Below are 12137 nucleotides of genomic sequence, written 5' to 3'. Positions count from 1 at the left end.
GGGCGCTTAGGCTGACCCTTGGCCTCCCTGTGCCTGGGTGTCCTCGTCTATACAATGGAGGTGGTGCTCCTCCCTCTGGAGGCTCCTGGGACTCTCAGGAGCAGGTCCCGCAGCAGGAGTTGAGCGATTACCGGGGAAGCCGCACCGCGGCGGCAGGGGGCCTACACCCAACCCGGCCTGGGGCAGCAGGAGAGCAGGGAGAGGGATCCAAGCCAAGGACAGTGCCTGGACAGATGCCCAGGACTCCAGAGGCTCAAGTGCTAAGAACTGCGTGAGTCCAAATATAAGGCAAGACCTTGTTCCCCAAAAAGCTAGATCCTTCAGGAGTGAGGGTGTCCCCTTGCCCTTGAGTGGTCACAGGCCTCATGCTACAGAGGCTCATTCCGTTTTCTGGAGCCAAAAAGTACCGGTTGGGGAAGACACGTTTAGCAAAGACAACCCCGAGCAGCGTCGTGTGGAATGCATGAAGGTCCCCTGGCGGAACTGGCCGGTGGGGGGTAGGGGGAGATGAGGAAAGGCAAAGAAACCATGAAGATTCAGTCATTATTGCTGAGGCCGTGGCCTGTGACCTCACCCTCTCCGAGCGTTAGATGGGGGACAGGCAAGTATTCTGAAGGCCTCTGGACATTTGGGGAGGTAAGTGTTGGGGAGATCGCCCACTCCTACAGGATCGAGTTTTTAGATCCACCCGTTGGGATGTTACACCAAGAGGCACTTGCGTCTTGGGAAACAAATTCTGGGGACACCATCGTGCTCTTCGCCAGCAGACCCACAGCACTGTGGGCCCCCGGGAGCCCGCAGACCCCGAGGCCAGTGACACAGATGACGAACTCGTTTTTGCGGGTGGCGGTGGGTTTTTTGTGGTTCGTTTGTTTTTGCAAAATACGAGTGCAAAAGAGCAGCTCTATATTTTGTGCGATACATCATTAAATTTGAACATGCAAGACAATGAATGACTGAATGTTACTCGATTTTTTTACCTAGATCCATCCCCTAAAAGTTTGTCCACGTTGGCACGAACTTGATTTGGGCCCTCTTCACTGGGAAAGTGCAGGGACAGGAGTCTGCCAGGTGAGGTGACGGCAGGACCACCTGAGGCCCCGTCCGGGGGCCAGGCCAAACACCCGGCTTTCTCCCGAGACAGAGGAGGGTGTTTTAGGAAGGTGCTGAGGAATGCGTTGAAGGGGGGCCCGGGTGGGCTGGGGGTGGGGGAACCGTATGGGGAGGCTTCACTGCCTCCAGGGGGGGGGGGCCTGGCCAGTGGGGGAAGGCCGACATTTCAAACATGTTTACCAAGTAGAGTCGGCGAGGCTTGGGGACCAGACTGCAGGGGACGGGGAGGAGCAGGGCTGCCCGAAGATGGGGATGGTAGGCAGAGGGGGGTCACGGGGAGGGCTGTCAAGGGGGGTGAAGGCAGTGAGTCCACCCGGGACTCAGGGAACCCAGATGTTTACTCATTTTTGAGAGAGACAGACAGACAGACAACACAAGTGGGGGAAGGGCAGGGAGAGGGAGACACGGAATCCGAAGCGGGCTCCAGCCTCCGAGCTGTCAGCACAGAGCCGGACGCGGGGCTCGAACCCACCGACCGCAGGATCATAACCTGAGCCGAAGTCGGACGCTCAACCGACGGAGCCACCCAGGCGCCCTTTTTTAAACCTTTTTAAAATTTCATTTTAAAACCTGTCAGATCTCACTTTAGTTTCCCGTTCCCTACAGATATTTTCAAGTCTGTCTTTTATTTCCTTCAAACAGTGAAAACGATGTAGCCTGTGGCTGACCGTGCCGGTGCCATTCTGGTCTGTACGGGTCTGCCTCCATTGCCTGCTTCCTGCGGGCTCTCGGTCACGACGCGGCTTCCTTCTGTACCTGGCCACCTCGCTCTGTATCTTGTGCACCACAAATATAAAACTGTTTACATAAGTAACTCAAATCTGGGGTGAAAGTGCCTCCAGAGATTTGTTTGCTCCTGCTGCGCACCGGGGGTGAGGTCACCGTAACCGAACGTCAAGGTTCTGTGGACTCAACAGGGATCCGGCCCCAGCCTCCAAGCTCCTGTGAGGACAGACAGTTCCGGTTCACCCTGCCCCCGAGGGTGTCTAGTGTAGCCCTATGGCACCTCTGCTTTGTGGACCAAGGAAGGACTAGACTGCCTGCCTGGGGCCAGCCCTTGAGTTGGACTTGTACCCAGCTCACTCCCATAAGGGCCTCCGCAAACATCCGGCTCAGTCTGCAGTTAGTTCTTGCGAAGCGAGATGCTCACCTGTCCACGCGCTCAAGAAAAACAGATTAGAGAGTGGAGGTGGCAGAGGCTTAGGAAGGGCACCCATGCCCAGTCCTCAAGGGCTGTCACCAGAGGGGGAACGGGCCCGGGAGCAGGGCCAGAGCCAGCCAGGACCACGCAGCGGGGCAGAGCAGGACTAAGAAATGGGGAGACTGGTAACTGAACGACAGACTGCGAGATCTCCTCAGACACCGGTGGGGAACGTCACAGAGGCGGTTCCGACCCCACGTTCGGGGGCTGGGAGGGACTAGAGGTCTTGGAGAGCTTATGATTTTATGGTGTTTGCCGTAGCCTTGCCCCTCAGGGTCACATGTCCCCAAAGGCACCCCCAGCTTCCTCTCATGAGTTCACGTGCTCAGGCCGCCAGAGTTCAAGATTTTATTTTAAAACAATAGTAAACAATTTCATTGATTTTTCTTAAATCAAACCACCTCACACTTGGCTTGTCTCAGGCAAAAAGTAAAAAATAAAAGTAAGAAGGGAAGGGGAGGAAAACGTGGGGACTGACCGACCTTCCCCAGAAATAGGCCCCTGGTCCTGGCATCCGGAATGGCTTTTGGACACTGTCTTGACCAAATGAGAAAAGAAAGCACCGGAATATTGTGCTTCAGCAGCAGATTAGGAACCTCCACAAAGAAAAAAGGGTGGGGTGGGGGGTGTAGAACACAGCTCCCGAGCAGCTTGGTTCGATTCTCGAAACTTCCAAAGAGTCTGGAAGCATCTCTTCTCCACAGCTCCATCTGAGAGTCAGACTTCAGAGATCGGGTTCCATGCTGGACAGTGGGGATCTGGGCACCCACACCCCGGACGCAGGCTTAAGGGCACCCGAGCAGGTGCCCAGGCTCTCGGGAGGGCATCGGGAAGGACAAGGGAACGTTCAGAGCACATGGAAGGAAAGGAAGGAAAGGGAAGGACAGGGACATCACGCACCCACGGCTCCACTCCCCTCACCCGGCTCCTGGTTCCTCTGCCCTTTGTCGGGGTGGAGATGAAAACTAACTGCTACTAGATGGCAGGACAAAAAAGAGCTGTAAACAGCCTGGGTTTGCTCACCCACATGTGCAGGCTCTTTTGTCAGAAGGGGACCATTGTCTTGGGGACAGGGGACCGGAGAAAGCCCTTGTGGTGCAGGGTCGACATGGGGTAGAGAACAATGATAGCAGCCGCCAGATGCGCGCTCTCTCTGGGCCCTGCCCCCCAGACAAGGAAACACTGAACGAAGTTCTGGAATGGCATTGGTGGCACGGAGGGCGTGGGGGGGTGCTTGTCTCCTCCTGGGCCCCCAGGCCACCTCTCAGGCCGAGGGAGCGGCGGTCCGTCCCCTGGGCCCAGGGCAAAGGGCCCCGGGGAGGCTGACCTCAGCCCCTCCTCTGTGTGCAGGGCATCCAGGGCAGAGCAGATGGGCCCTTCCCGCCCCGTCCCCAAAAGCCCATCTGCCTTTGACAAAACCAAAAAATAAATAGTGTGTATTTTTCACGCCACCTGGATTTCCTGGCCCTGCGACCAGGGGCGCAAGCCCTCCTCCTCTCTACGCCACACCCCGGTGCCCATGCCGAGGGCGCTTTCCGCCTGACCAGGGGCTGGCAGCAGCACAGCGAGGGTCTCTGGCCGTGTGCCCCTTGGCAGCAGGCCCTCCAGGGTCCCGGTTGAGGGGCCGGCTCGGCCCTTTGGTCCACCTTGTTCATTAAAATTAAAAGAAGAAAAAAAAGGCTCCACTTGGTGACTTGGGTCTGTAGAGGTCTCTGCTTCAACCCTCTGTCATTCTGTCCATCCTGCAAGGCATCATGCAGGCCAGATCTGGAGGCTGGACCCAGCCACACTCACCGGTCACTGCAGTTTCGTCCCCAGCTTACGTTGTCTGTTCCTGCAAAGTGGGGGATGGGGGTCAAATGTGAGGAGGATTCCGGGGCGGGGGGCGGGGGGGGCGGGGTCAAATGAGGGGAGTCCTGGCACTCAGTGACCCATGCCCTCAGCTGTCCCCTCCCTATCCACGGTCCCATCAAAATGGGTGAATGCCCACCCCTGTAGCCCCAGTGATTGACTCAAGCTGGGCCGATCAGAGCTGCTGCCCTAGCACCTGGGATTTGGACCCTAGAGAGGATCGGTGTCTCTGGCCCGGGACTGTGCCCCAGACATCTCGGCTCTGGAGTTCAGGAACAGAGCCAGGAGACTGCGGCAGAGGTGGGGCCCAGGACGAGAGACCTGAAGCCAGAGGGACCTGGCTGGAATCCAACTAATTATGGGGATGACAGATAGGCCAGCACAAGCAGGGCTCTGTTACCAACAACTGAAACAGACAAAAGATAGCGGGTTCTCCACCTGGAAGCGCGTAAGCAAAGACAGAAGGACCGATGGATGTTATACAGGGGACTTGAGTTATCTGGTTGGAGGAAGGACTATATCCATGATGGGCCCAGCCACCTGGGGGAAGCAGGGATAGCGTCCCCCATCTTCTAACGGGGCTCATTGAGGCTCAGAAAGGAGAATGAATGGGCTTGACTAGAGTCCCACATAACTTTCAAAAAATGGGGGCGCCTGGGTGGCTCAGTCAGTTGAGCGTCCGACTTTGGCTCAGGTCATGATCTCGCGGTTTGTGGGTACAAGACCCGCGTGAGGCTCGCTGCTGTCAACACAGTGCCCACTTCTGAGCCTCTGTCCCTCTCTCTCCCTCTCTCACACTCCCCTCCGCTGCTCACAGTCTCTCAAAATTAAAGTTAAAAAAAATTTTTTTTTAATTCGGAAGACGAACCATGCCCACCAGACAGATCCTGCATGATGTGGCCCCAGGCTCATCCCCTGTCCCTGTCCCCTCATTCCCCGAGCTCCAGCCACATCGGCCTCTATTTGGAAGACTCACCAAGTGTCATCCTGCCTCAGAAGCTTTTCGGGTGCTGTTCCCTCAGGATCTTGTCACGGGCTCTCAGGCCCAGGGCACCGATCACACAGGTGCTTCATTCCTCCTGTCCCCCCTGCTTGCCGTGACCATCTCGCTCTGTGCTACCCAACAGCCCAGCACGGAGCAGGTGCACATGGAAATTTTGGTTGATGAAGGCAGGTGGCGGCCAGCCAGGTGGGGTGGGGCTGGGCCAGGAGAGGCCCTTCCACCAATAATGGGATTGCCTGCCCTAACCCCCTCAAATCCCCTTTCCTCATGGATCCAGGACTTTACCCTTAAGCTCATTAGGATAATTTGGACCACGATGCACCAGACAGACTTCTCGGATGCCGCGACACCCTGCCCCAGCCTGCCCCCGGGCTCCTCTCGCCAGCATCCCCCAGGAAACCTCCCAGGCTTACTCTGGAGCCTGGCCTCACCTCAGCTTCCCTTCTGAGCCTGGGGAGAAACCAGGCGTTCCTCAGCCCAGCTGACACCCCACCCAGGATGTGGGGTGAGTGGACAAGGACAGTCGAGTCAGGAGGTTCCAGAGCCCAGCTTTGCTCCCACTTGCTATGCATCCACGGGCAGCCCCTAACTTCCTATGCCTCGGTTTACCCATCTGTAGGAAAGTGTCTGGACTAAATGACCCCCAGGGGCATCCACATTCGGCAACGCTGAGAATCTCGGCTGCCCAGCTGTCTGGTTCTGAACTGTGGAGACTACAAGCACAGCTCTGGGCCAGACGGCCTGGGTTTCTTGCCAAGCTCCCCCATCCACCATCTGCAAATCCCCAGTCAAGTGACTCCTCCTCTCTTCCTTTGAGCCTCCGTTTCTCCTCCGTAAAGTGGGCCCCAAGGGAGGTTCAATGAGGTAGTACAAGAAAAGTGCTCAGGCAAGTGCCTGGCTATGGGGGAGCCCTCCGAAACAGGGGGCCCCCACTGAGTCAGGACCCAGTGACTGCTGTCCCCTGACTCACCTGGCTTCTGCCCGGGTTACCGTGTACTCAAACCAGAGTACGTTGGGAATGAGGCTCGTGTCTCGGATGAGGAAGAACTCAGAGATAGGCCTGGAGAGACAGACACCCAGAAAGCCAGGACCGCATCAGGACGTGAGCCTATCACCAAACCAGACTCCCCCACCAGTGCCTGGGGCTGGTGATGCACCCTCCCCCACTGCTCAGAGAGCCTTTGCCTGGCCTGTGACCCAGCTGCTGAGAGACCCAGACATGTCGCCAGTGTGACACTCGGGCAGAGGCACTGCCCCACGGTGTGCATAGCCCAGTAGGCCTCAGGCTGCTTCCTAAGTCCTTGAGAGCCTAGTTGAGGACAGAAAATGGTACCCTGGCTTCTGGGCTTGAGAAAAACCTTGGGGGAGGAGGATGCCAGGCAAGCAGGGCCTGCAGCCCATGCCCACCAGACGCGGGGACGCTAGGGCCCTCCCAGGGGGCCCGAGGCTGGGGGCAGAGGTGGGTGGGGCAGCCACAAGGCCAGGAGGCAGTTACCAGGCTGCTATCCTAGGGAACAGCGGGGTGAGGACCTCCTGGGTGAAGACGAACCAGGCGATGGCCATGAGGCTCCCAGCAACGCCCCCATAGAGCACCTGGCTCCAGGTGTGATACAGCAGGTAGACCCTGGGCCAAGGACAGAGGGAAGTTCATGAAAGCCAGCCGGCCACAGGCCTGCACGATCTCCCAGCCCGAGTGCCGGCTTCCCAGGGACCTATGCGTGCACACGGCAGGGACGCACGCAGATGGGACAGACTCCTGTGACTACACAGCCTCCAAGCTATTTCCAGAAGGAGGCAGGGGGTTGGACCCCAATGGCTGCTCCCCCAACCACAGAACTGAAGGGCTGGTTCGGCTGGGATCTGCCTTCTGTTCAGCCTTCGGCTCTGAGTTTGTCTCCAAGAAGCTCCTCTGGGACACTGGGAACAGATGGCTGATGTGTGCAGGTGTCCCCAGGACCTTGGGCTCAGCCCAGAGGAGAGAGCATGGACTGGGCTAGAAGGGGGAGCCGGAGTCCTAGCCCTTTAAAACAAGGGGCCTGGGACCCCCTTCCCAGCGCTGCTCTACAGGCTGTGGGACTCCGGTCCACAGGGAGGTCCAACAGGGACCACAAATCCAGCCAGATCCCAGTGGGCGGGGTGGGGGTGGGGGTGGTAGGGGCTCTCCCTCCCTCCATACCTGCTATAGGAGACTAGAAAGGCGGCGGTGAGAAGACCCAGGGAGAGCACGTGCCTCCACAGCAAGTCCAGGAACCTGGCGTTGTTTGTTTGGTGCATTCTAGGAAAACAGGCCCATCAGGTGGCCTCAGCCCACAGCCTGGAGCCCAGGCCTCCCCAACAGCCCCCAGCCCTCTCCAAATACTGCTTGGACATGTCTTCCTTGGTGGCAGCTCCTCCCACCCCCAAGCCCCAAGGGTGTCCGAAGGGCTGAGAGTGAGTTCCTGGCAGAGCCCAGCCTGGGCCAGTTCAAGGCCACCCCGGCCAGAGCAGAAGCTTACCTTAAATACAGGAAAAGGAAGGAATAGACGGAGAAGAACCACATGAACTGGGAATGGCTGGAGGGCATCCCGTACTTGGTGCCCACTGCCTCGTGGGGGCCTGGGAGAAGAGAGCAGGATGGAAGGATGTAGGCGTCGCGGTAGCATCCTGACCTGGGCACCCCCAGACCCCACGGCCCAGGCCCTACCTCCACAGGGCCGTGGCTCCTGGATCACGTGTTTGATCAGCCAGTTGACCCCCTCGTTCAGTGCCAGGCCCCCGAGGAATGAGATCTGCCAGGAAGATATGTGGTCAGCTGGGCCTCTGTGCCTACTAGCCACCACCCAGGCCCAGAGACTGTGGCATCTGATCGAGCCTCCCAACCCAACCAGTAAACAACCCAGAAGGTGAAGGCAGGGAAAGCAAAGTAGCTGGGATTAAACGGTTTAGAACCCCTCCTCCCTGGCGTGGGGGCAGCGGACGGCTGGGCAGGGCCGGACTCACTCACCGTGTGCAGTTCCCGCTTGAATATGATGAGGGTCACAAAACCAACAATGACAAATACAGGGCTGAGGCTCAGGTAGGCAAGGAGGTGGCCAGAGAGATCACCTGGGGGGGGGGGGGGGGTTGGGGCAGACAGGGAGAACAGGATGAGCCACGCACAGTAGTCAGAAAAGGGGCCAGCACCCAGCAAGTCAAGTGAGGTCTGAGCCAGAAAGGAGGCCCCAGGAGGGCCCAGAGGGCAGGACCAGGCAGCCATGGACGCCTCAGTCAACCAGGGTACCATACCAACTCAGTCATGGGCACAAGCCCTAATGTGCATGGTTTAAAGCAGGTGCTTCACTGGCCCCATTCTGTGGATGAACAAACTGGGACCCATATGGGTTGCGTGACTTGCCTGGAGTCACACAGTGAGAAAGCGATGAGGTCTGGACTAAAATCCTAGCCTCGGGCCTGGTCCAGGTAGTAAACCCACCACCCAAAGCAGGAATTTGAACCCAGCCGGGTCTGAGCTAAGAGGCCAGGCCCCGTATCCCAAGGCTGCCCGGCAGGCATACAAGGGCCTCTGGAACACAGTGCCGTGCTAGGGCTGTGCCAGCCTCGTCCTGGGCCTCCAGGGGAACCTGATCGTCTCTGGACCCTGCAGGCTCCCGACAGGGACCAAGTGAGGAGAGGGGCGAGGCTGCTTTGCCCAATATGGCAGCCTCTCCACTGGCAAAAAACTGGCACCTCCTACCCGCTTTTCACCCTGCTAACGGGCCTGGAAAGGAGGCCATGCAAGGATCAGGAACCCTTTTGAGAGCTGAGGACGCTGAAACCAAGAGACAAGAGCCACTTTCCCCTTTGGTTAACGGCAGAGCTGACAGTGAGTCCAAAGGTTGCCCTCACCATCAGAGATTGGACGCTGCGTGGCTACTCTGGGGTCAAAGGGCATGCATGGCTCATGGAGCAGTTCCTGTGGCAGTGAAAAGGGGATATTAGCACTCACATCTTACAGCTGTGTGAGCTTTGATGCGGCCAGGCCTGTGAGACACCCAGCTCAGCCCCTGGCACCCCGGACACTTCCATGTTGGGAGAACCCAGCAGGGGAAATGGTCCACACCACCAGCCTGGCTTCACACAGGCAGCAGGAAGGTGCCCACGCAGGGCTGAGGTCAGAGTCCAGGTTGAAGAGATAGATGCTCCCACACCTGGCCTCACTCACATCTATCCACGGCAGGACTGGCTTGGAACTGGCATGGGGGTGGGGGATAGGCCAGCAACCTGGGTCAAAGGCTAGTGCTGCCCCAAGCTCACTAGGTGACACTGGGTGAGGCCCTCCCCTTTTCTAGGCCTTTGTCTCCTCCCTCATCTACCTGATGGCCTGGTCCCTTCCAGCTCTGAGACTCGGGGTCTCTTGGCTACCCAGCTGATGCCTGGCCCGTCCCACAGCCGATGCTACCCTTGGACCCTCCCGCAGGTGCTGTAGAGACTCTGGCCTCACCACTCTGATCTAAGCCCCTCCATGGTTCCCTCTGCCCTTGGGATGAACCCCATCTCAGCTCAGCTCATCAGGCCCTGCAGTCCTCCCACCTCTGCCACAGTTCCCAGGACAGAACTCTAGCTCCCTGAATGATCCTGGCCCTGTCCCACTTCTGGACCTTTGCACACACAGGCTCCCCCAATCAAGATGCTGCCTGGGTTAATGCAACATAAATTAAGTACCCACCACAGCTGCAAAAAAAAAAAAAAAAAAAAAGAAGAGAGAGAGAGAGAGAGACGTTCCTGCCATTGCAGAGCTCTAAGTCTGTGGGGGAATCTGTAACCAGGGCATCGCTTATGATGCACTCGTTAGTATAGATATGGGGCCAGTGTTTCTCCCTCTACACGGTAGGCTCCAGGAGAGCAGGACGGGGTCTCTACACCCTGCTCAATCCCCCAAGCCCAGTACAGCATCTGGCACTTAAGCAGGCTCAAAACTGATGCTAAACGAGTAGAGAAGGGGTGAAGGAAGCAAGGATCAGTGTGATGAGGGCACGAAAGGGGCTACAGAGGAGTCAGCAGAGGACTAGACCTCAGAGGAGGCCCCCAGATTCACCCAGGTCCCTCCTCCAGACACCCACAGTCCCTGCAAAGGGTCCCTCAACACAGCCTGTGTCGTGCCGCTCATGAACACCAGGTTCCTTCTTCTCATTTGTGAGCAGAGAAGCTAATCAGAGGCCACAGAGGGGAAATAATGAAGGTACTAAGGCTTAGGCAAGTTCCTTCCCCTCTCCAGGCCTCAGTTTCCCTCATGTAAAGTGGGTTTTCTTCACAGTCCATAGCGCAGGGGGCATATGGGCCTGTTCATCGTTCTAAACGCAGAGCTAGCTCAGGGCCTAGCACCCAGGAGGTGCTCAGCAAATACCAGCTGAATGAATGGTGGGCATAAATGGTGGGTGGGTGGGCGGGCAGGTAGAGTCCAGTGCCTGGCAGGGCTGCCCTGCCCCCAGTATAACCCAGCATACTTAGGGTCAAAGTTCCCTGGCATCCAGCCCTGGGGCCCTCAGCAGGGTCAGGTTCTCACATCTCTGCACCAGAGAGAAGCGTGAGTAGACCCCCCCCACCCCCCCGTCCTGGGGCAAATCAGGGCTCCATGAGGGGCCCCCAGCCTCACCCAATACCCAATCATCCTACCCAGGGAGGGTGGGTTGGCCCTGAGGGTCCTGGGAAGACAATATTAACTGCAGTTCCATGCTGAATGCTCGTTGTGTCCCAGGCATGGCACTCAGCATTTCTCACACCTCGTGTTGTTTCTCACATCGCCACTAGAAGGAACGCACTGTGATCAGTCCCACTTTAGAGATGAACTGACTGAGGCACAGAGAGGCGAAGTCACTTGCACCAAGCCTCAGCCCGAACTTGAGCCCAGATACCTCTGATCCTAAGGCCCAAGCTCTACACCGCTCTACTAGCCTCCAGAACTGTCGCTAAAGGACCTCTCGGCTGCAAAACACAGCACTTCTAGAGATGCATCTGATTGGGAAACTCCAGAAATCAGATCCCAGGGGCCGCCTGTCCCCTCCTCCGGTTCCCTCTGTCGCGGAGCAGGGCCCTGCTCAGGGCGTGGCACAAGTACTCAAACAACGAAAAGCTTCCCGGCCTCGGTTTGCACACTCCCAGCAATGGGGAGCTTTTTGCAGCCCCAAAGCGCTGTTTGAAGGAAACAGGCACACCCTGCACGCAGACGAGGGAGTCTGGCTTCTCTGATTCCAGGGAGGGCAGGGAAGAAGGACCCAAGTCCAGGCCAGTCATCCTTCCCCGCCTCACGCGGACCCCAGCCCCATTACAGCCCACCCACGTCCCGGGACCCGGGGGAGCGGCCCGACGGCGCAGCCGCAGAGTGCGCGAGCGAGCCGCTCACAATTTCGCCCAGCTCATCGCCGCACCACTGCGCCTGCGCGGCGCGCGCGCCGGCCGAACCCCTCCATGGCTCACTATTTGACAGTTCCCACCTCGGTCCCCCGGCGCCCCCTCCGCGGGCTTGCGCCGGCCGGAGCGCCCGGGGCTGATGACCCGGCCCCAGGAAGGCGTCCTGCAAGGCGGGACCGCCTTTTACCTGTAGGATATTCGACGTGGGTGAGGGTCACCGGCCGCCATGAAGCGGGGAGCGAGCACTGTCCGTCCGCTGCCATCTTACCCGGAGACCGGGCTTCGCCGAGCAGCCAATGGGGAGCCAGGGGGGCGGTGGTCCTGACCTATCACGCCGGGGAGGCGCCGCGTGCCCAATCGGAGGCCGATACAGGTACCGGCGCAGCCATTTAGCGTGCCGGCCCTGGCTGACCCGAGTGGCGAATCAGAGAGCCGGGCCCCGGAGCATGCGAGCCGACCGAGCCGGCGTCCAATCCAGGGCGAGCACAGGTAGGAGCCTGGCCAATCAGAGAAGAGGAGGGTTCCAGCACACAACAGAAAGGAGAACAGCCAATCATAAAGTGAAGCGGGCTCACGATGTGAGCAGGGCGGGCCAATCAGGCT

At 58.5% G+C, this 12137-nt stretch overlaps 1 protein-coding gene across 1 annotated transcript; it reads right to left on the bottom strand.

Annotated features, from left to right (window-relative positions):
- Positions 1-2648: 2648 nt before the first annotated feature.
- Positions 2649-11928, bottom strand: DOLPP1 (dolichyldiphosphatase 1). The gene is made up of 8 exons (XM_060608400.3): positions 11722-11928; positions 8152-8252; positions 7852-7936; positions 7664-7763; positions 7345-7443; positions 6664-6792; positions 6139-6228; positions 2649-4148 (listed from the first exon to the last, which is right to left on the bottom strand). Exons 1-8 carry the CDS (start codon positions 11795-11797, stop codon positions 4112-4114), a joined length of 717 nt encoding a protein of 238 aa, XP_060464383.1. The 5' UTR covers positions 11798-11928; the 3' UTR covers positions 2649-4111.
- Between the last annotated feature and the right edge of the window lie 209 nt (positions 11929-12137).

Source organism: Panthera onca, chromosome D4 (assembly GCF_046562875.1).
Source record: "Panthera onca isolate mPanOnc1 chromosome D4, mPanOnc1 haplotype 2, whole genome shotgun sequence".
Lineage (NCBI taxonomy): Eukaryota > Metazoa > Chordata > Mammalia > Carnivora > Felidae > Panthera > Panthera onca.
Note: the sequence above shows the minus strand (reverse complement) of the source record. Positions and strands in the feature narration are given on the sequence as shown.

Bases quoted from the DNA above. Each gene is read 5' to 3' on its own strand.
- DOLPP1 (XM_060608400.3), bottom strand. From the start codon at position 11,797: ATGGCAGCGGACGGACAGTGCTCGCTCCCCGCTTCATGGCGGCCGGTG. The intron at 8,253-11,721 runs GTAAAAGGCGGT...CCCCCCCCCCAG, and splicing joins CCACGTCGAATATCCTACAG to GTGATCTCTCTGGCCACCTC. The intron at 7,937-8,151 runs GTGAGTGAGTCC...TCTTCCTGGCAG, and splicing joins TCAAGCGGGAACTGCACACG to ATCTCATTCCTCGGGGGCCT.